Source organism: Lepidochelys kempii, chromosome 4, assembly GCF_965140265.1.
Source record: "Lepidochelys kempii isolate rLepKem1 chromosome 4, rLepKem1.hap2, whole genome shotgun sequence".
In the NCBI taxonomy this organism is placed as follows: Eukaryota; Metazoa; Chordata; order Testudines; family Cheloniidae; genus Lepidochelys; species Lepidochelys kempii.
This window is the reverse complement of record NC_133259.1, coordinates 9956195-9978567: the sequence shown is the minus strand read 5'-3', so window position 1 is coordinate 9978567 and position 22373 is coordinate 9956195. Positions and strand designations below refer to the sequence as shown.

The 22373-nt window shown below is 41.6% G+C and overlaps 1 protein-coding gene across 5 annotated transcripts in view; it reads left to right on the top strand.

Annotated features, from left to right (window-relative positions):
- The window catches only part of USO1 (USO1 vesicle transport factor), a 63831-nt gene that overhangs the window by 24512 nt on the left and 16946 nt on the right, over positions 1 to 22373 (top strand). For 4 of the 5 annotated variants that reach the window (XM_073340340.1, XM_073340345.1, XM_073340342.1 and 1 more), the window contains 10 exons: positions 1122 to 1300; positions 3726 to 3866; positions 5141 to 5229; positions 7395 to 7549; positions 9615 to 9826; positions 10889 to 10909; positions 18928 to 19038; positions 20300 to 20418; positions 20987 to 21168; positions 22019 to 22140. In XM_073340340.1, the coding sequence (XP_073196441.1) occupies positions 1122 to 1300; positions 3726 to 3866; positions 5141 to 5229; positions 7395 to 7549; positions 9615 to 9826; positions 10889 to 10909; positions 18928 to 19038; positions 20300 to 20418; positions 20987 to 21168; positions 22019 to 22140 (1331 nt within the window). The remainder of the gene's footprint in view (positions 1 to 1121; positions 1301 to 3725; positions 3867 to 5140; positions 5230 to 7394; positions 7550 to 9614; positions 9827 to 10888; positions 10910 to 18927; positions 19039 to 20299; positions 20419 to 20986; positions 21169 to 22018; positions 22141 to 22373) is intronic. The other variant, XM_073340341.1, reaches the window with a different exon arrangement.

The following is a 22373-nucleotide window of genomic DNA, read 5'->3' as shown; positions in this document are numbered from 1 at the left end:
ACAGGCCATTGCTCATAGACAGCTTAGCGATAGCAAGTATTACGATGAAAGGGTCAAAAACGTTTAGACTCAAAGGGTATTGTTAAGCAGATCATGATGTCATGAGAAATGTTTCTAAAGGTATGAGGAAAGGAAAAGTGAACGAGCAAATTGCAGAGAGGGCACTTGTTTTCAGAAGCGCTAAGCTCTTCGCTCTCTTCCCTCCTATTTCTCCGCTTCAGGTTTATCTTCACTATGACCTTCCTGAGGCTTGGGTTGCTGAGCACGACTGTCCACAGCATGGCTAGCAGGGGAAAGCTGTCAAACAGCTGATCTCCGTTGCTCCATGCCTGTTGTTTTCACAAACTGGGGGAATTAAGCTTTAAACCTCTGTATTAGCAAACCAGGTTTCATGCCAGTACAGAAATAGGAGGGTGTTGTCACCAGTCATTCTGCTCCTATCATTCAGGTTCTTGGGCCAAGTTGTCCAGCGTAATGTTTTATTTATACCCTTTTTCTCTTTGCACAGATTTTGGGCATTATTGCTTGTTGTCAGTGTCCTCGGTGCAGTGCGTAATGTCGAGGGAGATGCTATTCCAGCTCCATAGAGTTCACAATTTAAACTGGATTATCTTGTTGATTAGATCTAAGAATTTCTTCTCCCTTTCAGAAGTTTAAACTAGAAATAACTTTGGAACGAGAGGAGAGAATGTTGTTTGAATCTTAGCCACTGAATAAAGCTATGGATTACACAGTAAGAATTACTACCATAAAACCCTTACGTTGGGTCACTGGCATCACACTAGTGTTATTTAGGATTGTCTTTATCTTTCTTCACTGTTGCAGTAGAAAAGGAGACCTATGAAGCCTTTTCCTGGAATAATGACACATACATACTTCAAGCCATTTTAAGCCCCCAAAAGACTGAATTTTCATTGCCACGAGAAACCTTTGTATTACACGCAGTGCACATTCTCTAAACAAATAAGTTTCATTTGAGAGTTATAGAAGAACTGTGATTTGTCCCCATTAGAATATTGGGCTTCCAAGAATTGGTAGAAAGTATCATTCTGTTCTGCTGTACCTGAAAGGTGTTAGACCTCTGGAGATGGAATATCTTTCACTTTCTCTTGTCTTTTCAGGAATCGTAGTGGAAGACTGTCTTCTCCTGTTACAAAATTTGTTAAAGAACAATAATTCCAATCAGAATTTCTTTAAAGAAGGTTCGTACATTCAGCGTATGAAACCTTGGTTTGAAGTTGGAGATGACAACTCTGGTTGGTCAGCACAGAAAGTGACTAATCTTCATCTAATGCTGCAGGTAAAACAACTTGCGACTTACTGGTGGAACAATGCTAGGAATTTACATACTTTCTTCTGCTTTCCAAAGCATTATTTGTCTGCTTTCATGGCCAGCTGTCTGTGTGCTAGGTTTTTTTTTCTTTTGAAAGTGTCTGAAGCCAGAGCTAAATCTAGTCAGTTGAAAAAAAAGAAAAAACCAAAAAAACCCCAAATCCCAGAATAAAAATATCTTTTGACTAGCATACCCAGAGCACTCCTGACAACTTTTATGGTTTGATAACTTTCTTTCTCTTTCTCTCCCCCTTGCAGTGTGTAAGATCAGACAGTGAAATTGTGCATAGTGTTCTGTCAAATCCCCAGAGTAAACTGAAAAAGTGCAAGGATTTTTAATAATTCAATTAACGTAATCTTCTTTTTCACGTGGGAGTTGATGAGAGAGTCACACAGGAGTGTTTAACTCTTTTTTCAAGTTCTTGGGGTTTTTCCTCTTTCTCCAAGATCACAGAAGAAGAGAGTTTTGATCTTGTGTCATCGAAAGCTCACAGGATGCTGTACAATCACTCAGCTCTGATTTCAGGCTGTCTTCATTCTGCCTTTCATATGACATGCATGCGTAAAACTGCGTTAAGCATACGTCAGTGTTGCATGATTAATTACTCTGTATGGGCATTTCCTAATTTAAGATTCGGTGTTTTAATCTTAAATCTAGCCCCCTGGTCAGCAGAGGGTGTCCAAGATCACTGAACTCAGCAGATTATACTTGATCATAATTGAAGCATTTTGCACCGTCTGCTGTAAGCAGCATCTCAAATAGGCAGAGTTAGATTTTGTCTGTAGAGTTTGGAAGCGTTACTACTGCCTTACAAATAAACTCCTGGTATCAGTCTTACCATAGTTCAAAGAGTTGAATCTCCAGTGTTTGGTTTGAATTGTGCAGGAGTAAAGACATCATGGCAAGTGAAAACATACAGCACACAGGTTTGGCAGCCTATGGAAGCCAAATATTGGGAGTCGCATCATTACTGAGATACTGGCTTGCTGGATGTGTTCTGCATGCCAGTGTGAATACACAGTCTCTCTATTCAGAATATTACTGAATGCCATAGGCATGTTTACTAGTCCATCCTCAGCAAAGGGACTTGTAAGGCGGCAGGGATGTAAAAATACACTACGTGAACATCCTGGAACCTTTTTTGGAGTTGTAACTATCAATATGCTAGATATCCACTATCAACAACTGGAATTTGAGCAAAGTCAAATACTCCTAATACAAAAGTTCTGAAAAGTGTGTAGTATATAGGAAAAAGGAATGAACGCAAAGGGTCTCCTTAAAAACCAGTAGAAGAATAATGGTAGGCTTCCTTTTTTTAATTAGTTCTGACTGCTGCATTTCCACCGACTCACACGCTCTGTGCGTCTCTTGTATTCAAGAAATGATTAAACCATAGCAGTAGCTGGTGTCGTGCAGTGAAAAACATGTATTGGTCTACCAGTGATAACTAAAAAATCAATTAATTCCAGCTGTGTGTTAGCACTGTATCATGGAGTATGAATGTTGTCTTTTTTTAGTCACTTTCCAGCTCAGAAATGCTCTTCAAAATATTTTGAAAAACTCTTTGGTAAATGACTTATTAAAATGTGTTAATGTTTAGCATTATACGAACTTTAAAATGAATGAACGAAACAAGTGACAACAGCTCTTTGGGCAAGGACTCAATTGTTTGAAGCTCTTGCAAGTATACAGCTTGTGTGTTTATGATGCCTTTGTAAAGTGTATGGAATTTGCTACCCCAGTGAATTCGTAACTGGGATAATTGCATAAGTGGCCCTTCTGTTTTCACTGAGGTGCCTGTTAAGATATCTTTTCTGTACTGTAACTAATGACAACTGCTTTAAGAACAGTGAAACGAGCTAATTCATGCTGAAGGAATGCTGCCTTCTTGTGAAAAGTGGCTAGATTCAATGTATGACAGAACTATCTGCCCAAGTCGCACAGTTGTTCAATGTGGATATGTAGCTTAAATTCATCACGTAGTTTCAACACAAGCAGTGGGCTCAGCCATTTTGGAATCTTGAAGAAATCCTCAGGTGTTGAGTTTGGCTTTAACTTCTAATCCAACAGCAGCTTTACAAACGTAAGACACAAAAAAAGATCCTGGCCATTTGTGGGAATTAAAAGCTGCATTTTTTCTGAAGGGTAGAGTTGACTTGCGTGTCCTGGCTAGATTCCAATTTAAGTTCTCTCTGCAGTGTCACTAGTCTTCAAGTGCTACTTGGATATTGACAGTTTTGTGCAGTCATTTTTATTTTCTCGTCACCGTGTGAACCTAGCCTAATGAAGAGAGACAGCACCCCCCTTCAGTTTTCACATGTGCATGAAATTAGTGTTTTAACGCCAGGGTTTCTTCCATCCCTATACCAACGTGCATTTCTCTTCTTTGCAGCTTGTGCGGGTGTTGGTGTCCCCCACAAACCCACCTGGTGCCACCAGCAGTTGTCAAAAAACCATGTTTCATTGTGGGTTATTACAGCAGCTCTGCACAATCCTGATGGCAACGGGCGTTCCTGCTGACATTCTGACCGAGGTAAGGCGGAGCGAGAAAGCAGGGAGAAGGAGGTATCCGAGGAACAGGAAAGCAGTAGTATAAGGCTCTCCAGCCATACAGTGAAATCATATTAGATTAATTTAATATTCCCTGACGATCAGTTTTGGAAGTCTGAGAGATTTCAGTTTCTCTTTCCCATGCAATGATGTATGCTTCGGGTGACTCCTCAGAGTTATAGCTCTGTAAAACAATCAGATGTAAAACTTGCTTTGCTTCTTAAATCCCAGCTTGAAGTGTGTGTATGAATGTGCGTATCTGTTCTAAATTTACTGGATGGTAACTTGACTTGCTCACTGCTTTTTGTGGGGTTAGGTAATTTCAGAGTCAGTTCAGTCCCTGGTCTTTTTCCTGACCTTCAGTGACAATGTGAACAAGCTAGCATGAGTTAGCACAGCTGCAATAACAGATGTATTTCTCCAGCTTCTGGGAAGTCCTTTACCAGGTTACGGTGAGGGCAATTAATCCCTTACCTGAGGACACTAACTAGGTCAGGTGGATCCCAGTGATTGTCCCACCTCCAGCATTAGCAGCCTTGTCAAAAGGGCTTGAAATGTTTGTCATAGCAGTTGCATTTCTAACTCTAGGTATCCAAAAGATGTTTCAATCTAGCCTCACCTATGATGAGGGTATATAACAACCTTCTTAGCTTATTTCACTTGGGGGTTGCCTCCATTTTAGCGTTGGCTACCTTTCCAAAAAGATATAGCTGAGTAAATCACTTCATTCGCACCACTTACCTCTTCCTAATTTACCTGAATTTACCGCCAACATAAACCTGGTTTTAGCTTAGTTTTCTGTGGTAACCTCGTAAGCTGACTCCAAGTAATCTAGGCTACTGAAAATGCTGTGTGCCTTGTGACACTTCCTGAAGTTACTTTTCTTCTGTTACATGTTGGCCTTCAATAAATGGAGGGGCAGGTCAGCCACCTTATGCCTCTCCATTTGCACCTTCCCTCTGTAATCTCTCCACCTTTCTGAGATAAGTTCAGGGTCTACTTTCCTAAATGACTAATAGCATTAAAACCACAGGACATCTGGCTTCCTTCCTTTGAAAGCACTATCTCGTCTAAATAAGGACTTCTGAATTTTGCATATACTGGTCTGTCGCAATATGTACACATACTATGTTTAAAAGTGATATCTGTGTCGATGTATTTCATAAATATTCTGACTGTTGTAGGAATTAGTTTATTGCTGTTTTGGTCTCTTGATTTCCACATCAACTTTGTGTGGCTTGTCTTGCTCTCCTTTAGACCATCAACACTGTGTCAGAAGTCATTCGAGGATGCCAAATAAACCAAGACTACTTTGCTTCTGTAAATGCACCTTCAAATCCGCCGAGGTAGGGGAAGAAAAATGCTTAACCGTTTGCCAAGCAAAGACACGTTGGCATGGGAAAGAGCTTCCATTTAGACGCTTTCATCAGTCAGAAAGGGGTCTTTTATTTAATTTAAAGCTACAGTAGGTCATACCAAATTAAAGCTTTGCAGTGGAATGGTTATCAAACATGCATCAGCTGAAGTATGAAGATGTCTAGACAGCTTCCATGCAGACTGGCTTTTGAACTGGTCTCTCTTAACACCTTCCTTCATGATCTAGAAAAGGAAACGAACAGTACATTAATGAAATCTGGGCAAACTGAGGAGCAGTCAACTCCAGTGAAAGGAGAGAGAGAATAAATAAGTGACTCAGGGTTTATCTATGCTGCAATTAAAAACCCGCAGGCTCATGGGGCTTGGACTATGGGTCTGTTTAATTGTCTAGATGTTCAGGATCTGGCTGGAGCCCAAGCTCTGGGGCCCTTCCCCCTTGCAGGATCTTGGAGCTCGGGCTCCAGCCAGAGCCTGAATGTCTACTCCACAATTAAACAGACCCTTAGTCAGAGCCCTGTGAGCCTGAATCAGCTGATCCAGGCCAGCCACTGTTTTTTAATTGCAGTGCAGACACTGGAAAAAATAAAGCGAAAATGCCGCTGATTGAGGGGGGTGGGAGGAGGCAGGCTTGAGGTATTGAGGGGAAATGTCTCTAGTCTGCACCACACATGCTTAGTGAGGGGAGAGCTTGTAAAGCAGTAGTGCTGCAGAACCTGAGATGAGCCACAGCAGTAAACTGGACCTGATTCTGCAACATGATACAGCGGGTTTTGAAATCCAGTACAGTTGTGGGCTGCCTATGGCAAGGCCTCATGACCTAGAGTAGGGAAGTAAGATTTTTGTATCCAGCTCTGATGTGACTGCACATGAGTATTGTATTCAGCTGGGAATGCATCCTACTGTAAAGATGCTGACCTGTTGAAGAACAACAAGAAGCTATCAGAGCAGAACAGACTGATCTCGAGTAAAACATGAAAATGGAATAATATGAATAACCTGACTAAGCGATTAGGAGGGGAAAAATAAGTCTACCAATTATTTGAATGAGGGAAACACCGAGGAGGGAGAGGAATTCTGTGTTGTTTCTGAAGGTACAAGTAGTCAGAGTAACGGATGAGACGAATTTCCTTACAGCAAGATCTGTTAGGCAGTGGAAGAGCCTCATTGTTCGAGCTTTCGATACTAGACAGGACTAAACACTATCGAAAAGTCTTGTAAGAAACAGTCATGCATTGGCAAGGAGATGGAGTGGATGATCCAACAGGCGTCTTCGGTTTCCCACTATTGTTCCATGACAAACATAATAAGCAAAATGTACTATATTGAGAGAGAATATTTGAGGGTTAAACCTGAAAATCCAGTTACCCCTAAAGATAAATATCCAAATGTATGGTAAACCTTACTTCGGACTAAAGCTCATAATACCTTAGTTCCTTGGGCAAGTTGTATGGAAGTGGAAGCAGTACCTGAAAGAGGGCTGTGACATTCTGTTAACATGTGCAAAACTTCCTTTCCTAGCTGGCCTAGTAGGTAAGTCTGCTGCAGCTTCTTAGATGTAGAACCTTCCATATCAGTTGTAAAAATACATCTGATGATACACATTGGTTTACTGCAATCCTAACACTGAGTGCAACAGTGTTCTTCGCACCAATTACCCCCACAACATAGTTTTTAAAAATATAGATTTGACTTTTCATACTAAATGCTTGACATTGCTTTTGTTTCTTGGGCCATCTTTTTAAAAGAGATGTTCTATGTCTAGAGAAAATCAGCCCCTCAAGTGTATATTCCAGTGGTACTTGTTAAATTGGATTTAAAAATCAAATCAAATCTGGATTATAGACCGCTAATACACATTTCCATACAAACATGCCACTAAAAGCATTCATGCTCTGTTCCTGTATCATGATCAGTTGTTGTCCTGCACCAGTGCAGCGTCTATCACTATTATAAGTCTGATTTTTGTTACTATAGTCAAGACCACCAGAGGTTTCCCTACAGTTCATACACCTACATCTAAGCCTTCAGTATTCCTGCTACCCCAATCCTGAGCCTACTCTGTACGGTAACTGCAATTATATTTATTTATTTTGTGACTTTTATTCCAATGGCCTGTCTCTTTCTTTCAAAATAGGCCTGCAATCGTCGTGCTTCTGATGTCCATGGTGAATGAAAGGCAACCGTTTGTACTACGCTGTGCTGTCCTTTACTGTTTCCAGTGTTACTTGTACAAAAACCAAAAAGGACAAGGGGAAATTGTTTCAACACTTCTGCCGTCAACTATAGATGGTATGCAGCTTGAAAATTTCAAAACCAGATCCCACTTTAGCATACATTTGGATGCATGCGTAAGGTTTCCTCTAAAATACTACATACCTTGAGTGAAGTGCCAAGAACAAGAGATGTAAAAGTCACCTTGTGAACAGTGTTTTAATTTGAGAGATTATTTTTTGACTTGAATTCTATTTGAACGTAACGGACAATGCGTAATGTCCAGGTGTTAAAGGTACAAGAATTCAGGCTGTAAAATTTGGTTTAAATTATTTATGCTCTAGCAGGATAAGAACTGATACCAAATTGGTTAGTTATCTGGGCTTGGAGTTGACATGGAGGGATTGTTTCTGTTCGTTAGAATCTATGCTAATTTGTACTAAAACATTACATTTTTTGTTCTTTGGCATATAATTTACACATTCACTTTCTAGTTTGAGCAATAACTTTCAACCTTGTACTTTACAACTAGGCGGAGGGATGTATATGTTGGAATATGTTTCCTGACAAGTTAAATTCCAAGGAGGCTGAGAACCAGACTAGTATTTTAATGAGATGCCAAATCTTAGCTATCAAGTAGCAAAATCGGAGCTGCATTCCCTAGTGTGACGTGAAATGGCATTCACTTTTTGAAAAAGTTGTTATAACCTTGCCCTGTTTCTTTTCATTATTTATCAAACATCCAAAATTTGCTAAATGTGTCTCAGAGAATAGGACAGGTGTCCTCCAAGGAAAAGGATATAACATACTAGTAAAATGATGGGAAGGAAGTCTAATACATAGCTTGTTGGTGCCACAGGGTGTTTTTCTTTCCCACCCTCCCTCTAAAACAGAGTGTTTCTTTCACACCTCCTGTTGCACTGTGTACCTTCCCATTTATAGACATTGGGCGAAGTATGAACAGATTACAACATGAGGGGATCAAAGTCAAATGTTCATTTGTTTTACAGTTAAACCAAGAACCTTTCTACAGTCTTCCAGTTGTACAATATGGACTTTGAGGCCTTTGTTTGCCATCACTTCGAAGGGCTAGTACTACATCAATGTGCATGTGTGAAAACAAACTGCGCTTGATGGATTCATTCCAGTATTTTGAGGCATGAAAGCTCACAAAGGTTTCCCCATTACCATTTTAACACACACAATCTCTGTCTGTCTTATCCGTTTTGGACTGGATACTTAAAAGTACATGATCCAACTCCTTTTATTAATTATCTGCCTGTCAAAACTCAGGCTGTTAACCTTGTCAGAGTATTGAGGCTCATCCCAATTTTCAGGGAGTACATTCTTGTTCATTATTTACTCAGTAAGATCTTTAAAAGCTTTTCGGGCAAGCTCCATCTGTCCTCCTACTTTGCTACATAGTCAGTACTTTTCATCTTTGAAGTTCAGAGCTCTTTCCATAAGTGTCATCTCCTTTACTCATGAGGAATCAGATGCTGGGAGGTTAAATGACTTTCCCAGAGTGGCTATAAGTCGGTAGTGGTAGAACTGTGACTAGAACCCAGATCTCTCAATTCCCAGGCTTGTTCACTGGATCACACTACCTCCCACAGAAAAATATGATGAGCCATCCTACTGACCGCCTGTGTGTGGCTGTTTAGGATTTGAGAGATCATTCCAAATGTCTAACGTTAGGATTGGATTTGTTGTTAATGGAGGTGTAGAACTCCCAACTAGCAGATAGGTTGTTCTCTCTGAAAGTTGAGTCTTTCCAGCGGTTCCTCTGAGACTGTAGGTGTGATGAGGGCCTAGCTGGGAGTGCTTGATGATAGCATGAGACACCCTCTCTCTCTTTGCCGCATGAGAAAGCAGTCATCTTCCACTGCGCTACCCCTAGACTACTATGTAGGTGCCATATTTTTATTCCTAAAGTTTTATAAAACTTAAGATGCCTTCAGATGAATGTAGAGCTTAAATTGTAACCTCTCTGAGATGGGGACTGTGTGTGTGTGAACAGCACCTGGCACAGTGAGGTCCCCATCCTGGTTGGGGGCCCTCTGTGCTGCTGTATCATAACTACTGTACGAGTCTTGATCATAGCTTGCTTTTGTGCCACAGCATTTGTTTGCCATTGTTGTAGCTACAGGTAATTCTGTGTCAGCTGGCCAGCTGCTCTGTGGCGGACTCTTTTCCACGGACTCTGTCTCAAACTGGTGTGCTGCCGTGGCCCTGGCCCATGCTTTACAAGAAAACGCAACTCTGAAAGAGCAACTGCTAAGAGTTCAGCTTGCAACAAGTATTGGTAACCCTCCAGTGTCTTTGCTGCAACAATGCACCAACATTCTTTCCCAGGTAGAGTGTTAACTGTACTGTATCATTGTTCACTTAAGAAGAAAAATGTTCCCTTGATATTAGTGGCTCAAAAAAAAATGCTAATTTTCTCAGTTTAAGTGCAAGCGAGATTCGATAGTAGATTTAGTGCTAGTTGTTACTGTACACTACAGCATAGAGTGACCTTGTAGTTATGATGGCATATCTGCTACACTTCCATTTTTAAGTGCCATTTGAAGCTGCTTTGTCCATTGTCACGAGTCAAACACCTTAGATTTGAAATGGCATTGTGTTGGTCTGTTCCTATTTCATTGTTATTTTGCGTGCAAGTCACGTATTGAAAGGGCACCAACTAAAACAATCCTACTTCTATCTGGAAATGATTTGCCTACAATTGTTACAAGAAACACCAAAGATGAATGTAACTGAAGGATATGACTTGTTTCCGTTTAAGTAGACAATACAGAGTGCTGTCAAATGTCCAGTTTCACTTGGTTGGGGGGCGGCTCTGTCATTCAGCAACGTGGAGGGAAATAGTTATTTCATTTAGAAAGGAAAACGATGATAAAACTACTGAGAGACAGGGGGACTTAAAGGCAGATATAGCACCTGAAACTAGTGTTAATTCACTTTCTTAAAAGACTAAAATTTAAGTTGATGGTAACCCTTTTGTATTATATTGCCACTTGCAAAAGTTCTAGTCTCTGTACAGTATGTAGTTTGAAGCCAAAGCATGATTCAAGGGTCACTCATCAACTTTCCAAGCGTTTCTTTTTTATTGTTTGGATCTTGTGTCTGAAATTACGCTAGTCGAGTACAAGAAATGTAGGTTTTGTAGACGTTGACGTCGCTATTTTTAAACATGCGTATCTCTCAAAATAGCCAGAATTGGAATCTCAAAATTGTTTTACTCTTTCCTTGAACTGAGATGCATTTCAACATAATAGTTTCAATAAAATAGCCACTAAATTTTTGGATTTTCATTTTGATAGGATCTTAAAAGAAAAATTTGAATTTTCTAAAGTTCTCTACCAAAAAAACTCGTAAGTAATATGTGTGAATTTTTTAATATATGATTTACAGGGTGATAAGATCGACAGACGGGTATGTATTTCTTGGCATAGCTTAGGCATTTTCTTGTCACAAGCAGGGCCTTTTCTGTCTTGGGTTTTGCTGATTTTTTTAACTGCTTTTTTTGAAGTGTTTCCACTTACAGTGTCGTGTTGCAATCAGTTTTTATTCCTAGCATAACAAGCTCCCTCTGTGTGTCGCCATGGGATTCTGGCACGGTGTTCCTGGGAACTGTGGGATGAGGATCTTGGGTGCCATGGGTGCTTTCTTTCCAATGGGGCATTGCAGTCACCAGCTGCTCTGAAATGTACTAAATTTTGTTCACACTTCCTCATAATGTGAATTAAATTGTACTTTTGAGTGAAATTGAATCAGTATTTAGAACTGTTAAACGCTTTCCATTCTGACCAGTAGAAAGAGGTGGGCCTGACCTGTAGCAGATGTATACTGTTTGGGCCCTTAATTGCTAATGGAACAAGTGTCCTCTTTCTGTGTCCCAGTCAATCCGTATCCTTTCCAGTGATAATTTCTCTTGCAGAATTTTAACTCAATTGCCTTAATTTGTAATTAAGGATGGGATTTTTACTAAGCAATTCTGAAGCTAGCTCTTAGCCGTAGGTGTCTGATTTTGAGCTTATCGCCAGACTGAAGCCATGTCCATATTACACAGCCTACGGTGACAGAGGGGTTTTTCCATCGCTGTACAAACTCCACCTCCCTGAGCGAGAGTAGCTAAAATGACAGTAGCATTCTTCCGCCGCCCTGGCTGCGCAAGGCTGTCATAGCTGCGGCTTGGGTGTGGATTTTTCACATCCCCGGGCGCTCTGGCTGCGTCAGCCTAAGCTTGACGTGTAGAGCAGGCCATAGTCACTCGCAGTGAGTGCGCTACTGAGCTAGGCATCCCCTATGGAGACGTGTTTCCTGAGCGCTGCTGCTGCGTATTGTCTGCTTGTGGTGTTGGCACCGACGGAGATGGTGGCCCTGCCTGTTGTTAAGGTTGCCAGACGTTCTCATGGTAAAAGTGTTCACGGTTGCTTTATAACTCCAGATAAACTGTTAGGCTGAAGTGTTTCGTTTTTGAAACTTTCAGCTAAAATGTTTCAGCGGCTTCCCAGAATGAGTAAGGAAGAGTACGTTTTGCCTCGCCAATGCTTTGGTTTGTGTTTTTAAACCATGCAACCGTTTTTTTCCCCCCAGAAGCTGTAGCAGCTCCATGCTCTGGAGCAAGGTCTTGAAACTTGGCAAGGGGGTTGCCCTGGTGTCAGATGAGCCTTTTGCCATGCCTGGGAAAACTGTCCAAATTGAGCCTCTGAGAAGTCTGTTTACATATGCTCAGACTTGTTAGGGTGGCAGCTACATTCTCTGAAGAGTCTATGTGCTCTGGGCAGGCTCCAGTTTAGGGGTGCAGGGGCTGGCCAGGACATCCCCTGCAATTGCTGCTGCAGGCCATTGTGGTACTAGGCACAGGAACAGAACGGGGAAACTCTCCTGTGCTCTCAGTGCTCCACCTGTTGGCACCCAGGCAGCAGGGAGGAGGACGAGAAAATCATAGAGGAGAGGCCGTTGCAGTAGCCAGAGAGCTGGAAGGAGTAGAGGGGGGCATGAGTAGCAGTAGAGACAGCATGGGGAGGGTGGGCAGGAGTCAAGCGATGTGGGCTGGATAGGAACCAAAGGGGGACAGACAAGCTAAGGGCACAGAGGCGGAAGGGTTTATAACCATTAGAGAACTCTTCCCCTTCAGGAACTAGAATTAAACCCAAGAGTCCACAGTCTCCACATTCCTTCTCTGTCAGCGAGTGACTGGCCCACAGGGGAGACCAGCCTCTTCTTGGTACCAGGTGCTCTGTGGCTGAAGTGGTAGAGGTCTGTGCTGTGCTGATCTAAAGGTTTGAACTCTGCTGGTGACCAAGTTGGGCATTAGTAGGATTCCACATGATGGAATCTCTATTTTTTTTTCAGGTCTTTTATAAATGTATTAAATTGCATCCTAACTATTGTACAAGAATATTAAGTTTGCAGAGTCAAGCACTCAGGTTAGGAAATGCCAGAATTGAGGAAGCCCTCTTAAACATATGCATGAGAGTGCCAATGCATTCTGATAGTCTTATTACATGATCACTTACTGTTTTTCCCCACAGGACTTCTGCCTCATTCAGGGTATGAATCAGGGTTGTGTGGTAGAGGACTGTTGTATATAGGACTCCTGCCTTGTTTGTTGGAGAAGTTGGATGGTGTGTAACTTTGAAATCCGTGCAGGGTTTGGATGGTGTGTGGTAAATAAGGTCTGGGGTCAAACATCAACTGTGGACAATAAAAGGAAATATTGAATAACTACCCAGTTGCTGAAGGAGGCCTGGGTCCTGTGGAAAATACTAGTGTAAGACCATGTCATAAGTCTGCATTGTAATGCATATGCATAAGAAGGCTGAATTAAAGTGGCATAGCCTTTCTTCATTCTGGCATTTCCTAACTTAGGTGCTTGACTTTGCAAGCTTTTAATATCATGATTGGATGTTTTTCTAAAAGATCGCTCTAGTCATTATTTTGGAGATGTTCTATGGCCTGTCAGACTAGATCACTGGGGCCGCTCTCAGCCTTGGCATCTACTAATCTATGAACCTTAGTGTTCTTTTAATGTGTTTTTTGTGGAATGAAGCCATAGCTCAGCTGTGTTACAGTGGGGGAAAATATAGTCCTGTTAACCCTGTAATTGCCGTGCAGCTCGTGCTATGACGTAGCCGTGTTCTAAGAGCCTGCCCCCTTTGCACTGTGGGAATGTTCCAGGGTGTTGGCTCCAAGCGTATGAAGCTTGGCTATTTGCAGAGCCCATGCTGAGTTTGGACTGTGGATTTCACAAGATTGTACCTGCTTAGAAAAACCGAATTAATGGCATATTTGTAAAAACTCTGTAAAGGAAAAATGAGACCTGCAAACGTACTCTGGGCCAGGTTGCCATTCAGAGTGTTTTAGTACCTGTTAATCTGGAGTCTTTCCTAACCTTGGAGACTGCAGGGTAACACCTTTGAACTGGTGCGACTAGCCAATGCATTTAAAAAGAAAAAAGCATCTCTACTGGTAAAAGTCCAGTCAGATATAAGTTTTGAGTTAGTCTTTTCACAGATGGCAGTAAGCTGTTCTTTATTCTTTGTATTACTTTAGTGCCTAAGCTCTTGTCGTGGGTCGGGACCCCATTGTGTTAGGGACTGTACAAACAGAATAAAGACAATCTCTGCCCCAACGATCTTATCACTGGGGCTTTGTTTTGTTGGGTTTATTCATTTCATTTGCGGGGGGATTCTTTTTTAGCCATTTTGGGGTTTTATGTAGATGTCCAAAACCGGGTGGTTTTTTTTGAGGTGTACTCTTTGTGCATACAAGTAGTACTGTTTCAACCAGAGCTGTCTTAAAGCGTGCTAGGGAACCTTCATTATGCCCCAGCAGGGTCTATGAGGAGCAATTAATGATTTCTAAACCTTCATAACACCCTTGTAGTCTACAATACTGCTCCCTATAAACAAGCACTTAGATATGAGCCAGGGATCAGGGACATCACCTATATAAACAATCTGCATTGGGAAAGGGGTGAAGTCAATATGAATTGAGTAGCCATTCCCTGTGTTTTTTTCCAGTGGTCATCAGTTAAAACCTGAAATCAGAAGCCTTGCTTATAACATATGTAGCTAGGATCAGTGTCTTTCCACAGGGCTCTCGCCATGTAACTGCCAGTTCTCTAGCAGTAATATTTATGTAGACTTACACACCTGTATAAAGTTTACCAGCTTCTGGCTGGCTCGTGTGACTTTTCTTGTCCACAGTAATCTGGAAATAGCACTGACTGAGTAGTTGCAGTGGGTCCAGACTCAGGGCATAGGGGTCTGGAGTTCAACTAGGGATAAACATGTCCGTAGAAAAGGCATATACCTTTCATGTGCGTTCATGACTCTTCTGTGTCAAGGTCTGCTAAATATGAGGTTTAGTATCCATGACATGAGTCATTCCTTCCCACTGAGGGTTTAGAAGGCCACTTTTCTCTGGGGAACAGCTTTTGGTGTGCAGATTCTGGATGCTATTAGGTAGTTTTCTTGATAGTGAACATCTACTAAACAACTTGACTTGTGGTTCTCATTGAAAGGCTTTATGGAAGAAGGGATTTTTTTGAAGGAGGTCTGTCATACATGGGATAGGAGCTGGTTAAGTGTGAGGGGGCGGCCTGGGCACAAAGATGAGTAGGGGTGGGAATACAGAATGAGCTGTCAAGCGAAAAGCTTGAGCAACAGAAGCAAAGGAAGATGTAGGAAGACATGAAAGCTGAAAGAGGCAGGAGCAGTTACGTAGGGGCTTGGAAGTGAGGACCAAGAAGTAGAACATGATACGTAGGATGCAAGTGGAAGCCAGTGAAGGAGAATGATCAGGCCTGAGCAGTGGAAGAAGAGTAGGAGTTTGTAGCAGTGTTTTGGAAAGATTAAAGCAAAACTGCCGCCCCTCCCCATCAAAAAGGTGTTTGGCACAAGTGAAACAGTTCAGCAGTTCTGAGACTATGAAGTGAATGCGTAAAATGGAAAGCTCACACAGTGTAATACATACGGATCATGGAAAAGAGGTAACGAGACACATGAATGCCAACTAGGCTAGTAATGGTGATTTGATTCTCTGCCCAAAGATCAAAGTAAAGGAGGAGGAATATGACAATGGGTGTGAAGAGGCAACATGCAGCAGACTGTTGTGGGGTTTTACAGATGACATGGTGTATCGCCTGCCTTACAATTGCAGTGGGATACTTTACCTTCTAGTCTTGAGGAGGCTATTCCCCTCAGTGGTGGTATCACCACCCAGCAGCTCTTGAAACCACCAAAGCTCTTGTATCCAGCACATTCTGATATTAGGTTTCAGAGTGGCAGCCGTGTTAGTCTGTATCAGCAAAAACAATGAGGAGTCCTTGTGGCACCTTAGAGACTAACAAATTTATTTGGGCACAAGCTTTCGTGGGCTAAAACCCACTTCATCAGATGCATGGATTGGAAAATACAGTAGCAGATATATATAAACACAGTACATGAAAAGATGGGAGTTGCTTTACCAAGTCGGGGGGCCTCCTTCTCAAGGGCCTCCTTCCTATGGGTCCAGATGATGATGTCATTAATTTAGCACAAGTAGAGTAGGGGCGTTAGGGGACAAGAGCTGAGGAAGCATTGTTCTAAGCCAGCCATAAAAATGTTGGCATACTGTGGGGCCATGCAGGTACCCATAGCAGTGCCGCTGACTTGAAGGTATAAATTGTCCCCAAATCTGAAATAGTTGTGGGTGAGGACAAAGTTCAGCCACTAGGTTTGCCATGACATTATCGGGGATACTATTCCTGATGGCTTGTTGCTCCAATCCATCAGACAGGCTTCTTAAAATTACAATACCCACCTGGTGAGGTGAAGAAACAGATTGACAGAGCCAGAAGGGTCCCCAGAAGTTACCTACTACAGGACAGGCCCAACGAAGAAAGTAACAGAACACCACTAGCCATCACCTACAGCCCCCAACTAAAACCTCTCCAGCGCATCATCAAGGATCTACAACCTATCCTGAAGGGTGATCCCTCACTCTCTCAGATCTTGGGAGACAGGCCAGTCCTCGCTTACAGATAGCCCCCCCAACCTGAAGCAAATACTCACCAGCAACTACACACCACACAACAAAAACACTAACCCAGGAACCAAACCCTGCAACAAACCCCGGTGCCAACTCTGTGTGCATATCTATTCAAGGGACACCATCATAAGACCTAACAACTTCAGCCACACCATCAGGGGCTCGTTCACCTGCACATCTACCAATGTGATATGTGCCAGCAATGCCCCTCTGCCATGTACATTGGCAAAACCGGACAGTCTCTATGCAAAAGAATAAATGGACACAAATCTGACATCAGGAATTATAACATTCAAAAACCAGTAGGAGAACACTTCAACCTCCCTGGTCACTCAATAACAGACTTAAAAGTGGCAATTCTTCAACAAAAAAAACTTCAAAACCAGACTCCAACTAGAAACTGCAGAACTGGAATTCATTTGCAAACTGGACACCATCAAATTAGGCCTGAATAAAGACTGGGAGTGGATGGGGCATTACAAAACCTAATTTCCCCCATACTAATTTCCCCCTACTGTTACTCACACCTTCTTGTCAACTGTTTGAAATGGCCACCCTCATTACCACTGCAAAAATGATTTTTCCTCCCTTGGTATTCTACTGTTAATTGAATTGTCTCATTAGCACTGACCCCCCACTTGGTAAGGCAACTCCCGTCTTTTCATGTACTGTGTATTTATACCTGCTACTGTATTTTCCACTCCATGCATCTGATGAAGTGGGTTCTAGCCCACAAAAGCTTATGTCCAGATAAATTTGTTAGTCTCTAAGGTGCCACAAGGACTCCTCGTTGTTTTTATTCTGATCTTAGTTTTCCTTCTGTGGTAACTTTGATATCACCTTTAGTGCCCACTTTGGTGCTGGAGGCAGACGCAGCAGCTGGGAGCCTGCCCTTCCACCTTCCTTCTGACAGCTGCTGCTCTGCATGGCTGTTCTTAAAGGCCTATAAGGACTTACTTTAAGGGCTTCTGGTTTTTGTAGTGCTGATTTAGGGCTCAAAGCAACACCGTCTCCAGTATTTAAGCACAGTGAACATCAGAGTGGAGGATGGAGTGAAATGGAAGTCAAGCAAAACTTATGGTGGCTGAAACACAGAATTAAAAGTAGAAATGCAGCAAAGACTTAACTAAGGACTCCTCCTTTGGGGTTGGGGTTGGTAGCTCTCTTCTCCGCTGCCTTGAATCTCTTGTGACCATCCTTTCCAGAGTATGTTCTTCTTTTACTCTTTTAGGTAGATCAAAGTCCTTGTATGTGCCCCAGTTTGCTCTCCAGATCCTGGCTTTTAACCCTGTGTTACTTTCTTTGATGTACTACATGCTTATTTCAAGCTTTTTTGTGGGAGCTGGAGAACTCTTGCTTGGTTGCTGTCAGACGTTTGACTTTCATATAGAGGTGCATGTCTGCCTTGATGCCACTTCCCATGGCATTTTCATTTTCAGGAGCCTGGAGAATTAGCCAGTATAGGTGTAGATGCCAGAGAATTCTGTAAATGGATATATTTTATAGGCCTAGAAAATGTGTGGATCAGCTAGTTAATGCAAACTGAGGCTTAATACTAGATAAGTCTTAAGTTAAATAAACAAAACATCTGCTTTAAAGGACCAAAATATACATAATGGACGGCTCGAAACCATTGTCCAACTTACCTCCTGGCCTAATTGTGTGGATTTAAAACCCTTAACATAAATGAAACTATTTAACACTAACTCTTGAACAGTGTTATTTCACACGGTTCTTGTGTATTAATTTTAAATAACCTTTTGGTGAGCTATTCAGAAGAAAACTCATTTTCCAGCATATGAAATTGAAAGACAAGATGGCTGCATTTAGAATATTCCACTTGTCTGGTTTACCTTGTTTATTACTGTATCACCAAAGAAACTGCCCTGTAGGAATCAGTTTTCACCTCGAAATAAAATCTCAACCCATGGTACAATACATCAGTAGTGGGTCTACGTTATATTTGCCGCAAATGAAGACAGCATATTTAGTGCTGGGCCGCTTTAAAAGTTTGCAGCTGACTTGTGCTAACTGTGCCGTTGATGCAGCACTTCCCCCAGAAGGTTCTGCATGTATTTTTTGCCCCTTAACGATATTGTTATCCCAGCATTAATTATGAAGGCAAACTAACTTGTCATGATTTTGTTCCAATGCTAATTTGTGCTGAGTCACACCTTACATCTGTCTTGGTTTGACATGCACTGAAGACTGCTAGACTTTTGTGAATCCTTTCCATCAAAGCACTAAAGCGAAGTTAAGTATAGCTAGAAAATGTGTATTTTTGGAAGCCTTGACTTCCTTTTTTTTATCCTTAAAGTTGAAAGTGGGTGGGTTCTGAAGTAAATACAGCCTCTAAAACACTTCATTGAACACTCTATATGAAGGAATTAATGCCAGCTTTTCCATTTCAGGGCAGCAAAGTGCAGACAAGAGTTGGATTATTAATGCTGCTTTGTACCTGGTTAAGCGATTGTCCAATTGCTGTCACACACTTTCTCCACAACTCCGCCAATATTCCATTTGTATCCTTGAAATGTTTACAGAATACAGGCGTTTGAATGGAAAGATCTTATTTTTAACATTAAAAATGTAGATAAACTTGCAGGAATGCTGCAGAATATTTAAGGATGATAGGTGTGGGGCTTAAAGAGGTAGTGTCCCTTTTATGTTAACATGTAGACACTAAACAAAACATAGTCAAATCTGTGAATTTGAAAAGACGTGTGACAAAGTGCGGGGGTTTCTTGGTTTTTCCAGTGGTTTGCATGCAGAAGGGGTGGGACTCCGTTTCCCTCGGTGTTACTGGTTTAACAAGGTGATGGGCGAGGGAATTTGTAGTTACAGAGGACCAGCGATGGAACTTGGGACCCCAACATGTCATATATTTCCTCTGAGCACAGGTAACTGTTGCTTGGAGAAGCTTTTGGGCAGTTCTGCAAATTTCGGGTACACGTACATTGCAATTGATGTGACTGCAGCTTGGGTAGGAATACCCACGTTGGCTTTGATCTAGTGAGTATGCCAAAAATAGCAGGAGAGGCGCAGACTTCAGTGCGCATTATACAAGCCCACCCAGGACCCTGCGTACATATTTGCATTCCTTGACGGTGCTGGGATCCGTGCCACCGGGTCCTAGGTGCTGTTTGCTAGGTTCAAGCTGCCGTGGGTATGCCTATGCAAGCTGCTAGCACGCCTCGATTTCAGTGTGGCTATGCCCATAGTGTGTGTCACTGCAAATAAACTCATGGAGTTTCCGTGTGAAGAATCTCTCACGTGTAATCTCACAGAAATGGGGAAATACTTCTTAATCTCAATGGACTGTAATGATAAATACACTTCTCTGAAGAGGAACTTAATCTAATTGACAGTTAAGCATCATATACTGGCTAGTGGTAGACAGTGCCTTCAAAAAGTTTTCACAGTTAACATATGGAAGAGAACTGTTTGGTACAGAGAACCCTTTTAAATATTACATTGAGTTATCTGGATATTAGACTTGAATAGTAATATATATATATATATATATATATATATATATATATATATATATACACACATTATACAAATCTCTTAAAACAAACTAAATGTATGAGCAGTTTCATTTGAGGTAGCATACTGATATTACTAATTAAGCTTATGGTTTTAATGGATAAAGAAATTGGCTTTACATGTTTAATTAAGATGTAATAAGAAGCTCAGGGTGAGATTACATGTTGAAAGGGAAAGGTACGTTTTATATATTCTGCTCATGAAATGTTTAAACTTCCTTAGCAAATGTTCCAGCTCACAGGGCAGATAGCCGAAAACCTTGGAGAAGAGGAGCAGTTAGTCCAAGGCCTGTGTGCGCTGTTGCTGGGCATTTGCATTTATTACAATGACAATTCCCTTGAAAATTGTAGGAAGTAAGTACGGTGTCGGACTAACTGAAGACTTTAGGGGAGGTGAAAGTTTGTGTGCAGGCTTGCAGCTGTCCCTAAATTAGGAAGAAGTTTCTAAATGAAAGACCTCACAACCTATATTATTGATATTCTTAGTTTAACAACCCCGCTAGCCCCCTGCTTTTAATTTATTCCTTACAGGAGGGAATACATGTGGCTAGAAAATGTGAGATGGTTTTTCCATGGCAATGAGCTGGGAAAAGTCCTTGATACAGCCCTTAGGCAGTGCAAAGCATCTGAGCCATTCTTACTAAGAAATACAGTTAGTACCTTCTTCATGTCTCCTTTCACTGTGGCATGTGAACAGCTGATAGTGGCAGACTGAGAACAATCAGCTTTCCAGTGCCAAGAAAAGTCTGTTAGTTTGACGGGGGGAAAAGGAATTGTTACAGATCATTTCCTGACCAACAAAAGTACCCTTTGGAGGGGGAGTAAAAAGGGTGGTATTTCACTGCTCTCCATTTTTTTTGTTTCCCTTCTCTAGGCACAGTGTTGCCTGATGTGCCGTACTAACTACACCCTTTTCTTTTAGAGAGAAACTAAAACAGCTGATAGAGAAGAGGATTGGCAAGGAGAACTTCATCGAGAAACTAGGGTTCATTAGCAAACATGAACTGTATTCCAGAGCTGCTCAGAAACCTCAGCCGAGTTTTTCTAGCCCTGACCACATGATGTTTGATCACGAGTTTACCAAACTGGTAAAGGAATTGGAGGGTGAGACATGTTACACTCTTCTTTTGTACTGTCACTTGCGGTGCACTTCAGATTGCCCTGACTGAATTACCACCCATTCTGAATTTAGATTTTTTAAAGGTCGATCAAACCTAAAATTCTCTACGTGGTAGGAAGAATTCATGGATAAGGGTTACAATACATGGCTTGCAGTTCAGATGTTTTATATTAATGCTCCTGGTGCAAGGTTGGGTTTTGTACTTAATCTGACTTCTTAACACTGTTAAGTCAGTTGGCTGTTTGTGCGTGTTGTTAATGATCAGGATATTGGTTATGGCAAATTTTTGAACTTGTGCTTCTATAATGCCATAAGGTCTGTACTCCAAGATGATGCACAAGAAGGTGGCAACAGAAAAAAAACTCATAGTATACAAGAATTGGCTTCACAAGCTATACTTCTGATTCCAGTAAATCATTTCTCCAGCTTCCTTACAGACGAAGTGAAAAGGAACTGGGATATGTGCCCCTTCTGTAATGAATAAAGAAGATCTAAAAGATGTGATCATGAGTGTTATTTTTTACACTAGAAATATCTGGGTTGGGGAACCTTAAAAAACGTGAATGGTGAACATTATGGGTCCTTAATGGAAAAGGTAGGGCTGTTGAAACTCTAATGGATAGAACTTTTCCCAGTTGTTGATACAGCCTCCTGAAGTCAGCTTCTAAGAACTAGCTTGACATCTAGTCATTTAAATCAGCATGGGTGACTAATAACTTGTTTAAAAACAGGTGGATTCTCTGTGGCACAACACAATTATGTAAGCTGAGGAGGATGTGAGAATATGAATGCATGAGCTGTGTTCTGAATAACGAGGGCACTATTTTTTGACAGGTATCATAACTAAAGCTATTTACAAGTCTAGTGAAGAAGACAAACAGGAAGAAGAGGTGAAGAAGTCGTTGGAACAGCATGACAACATTGTGACTCACTATAAAAAAGTCATTAGAGAGCAGGTAAATACAAGCTGTAGCAGACACCTACAGTCACATGTACTGTTGGGGGGAAATCATATTAACTGGCTTTTGGGGATGCTGGAACGGAATTCCAAACCAGATATTACAAAACATGGAAGAGGCTTCCCAGCTTAGATAACTTGGGGAAGTGTCAGGCACCTTAATAAGCAGTGCTACCAGCCCTGCCTCTAATAAATTTGGAAACTTACCTGCGCTGATAAGCAGTCCACAAG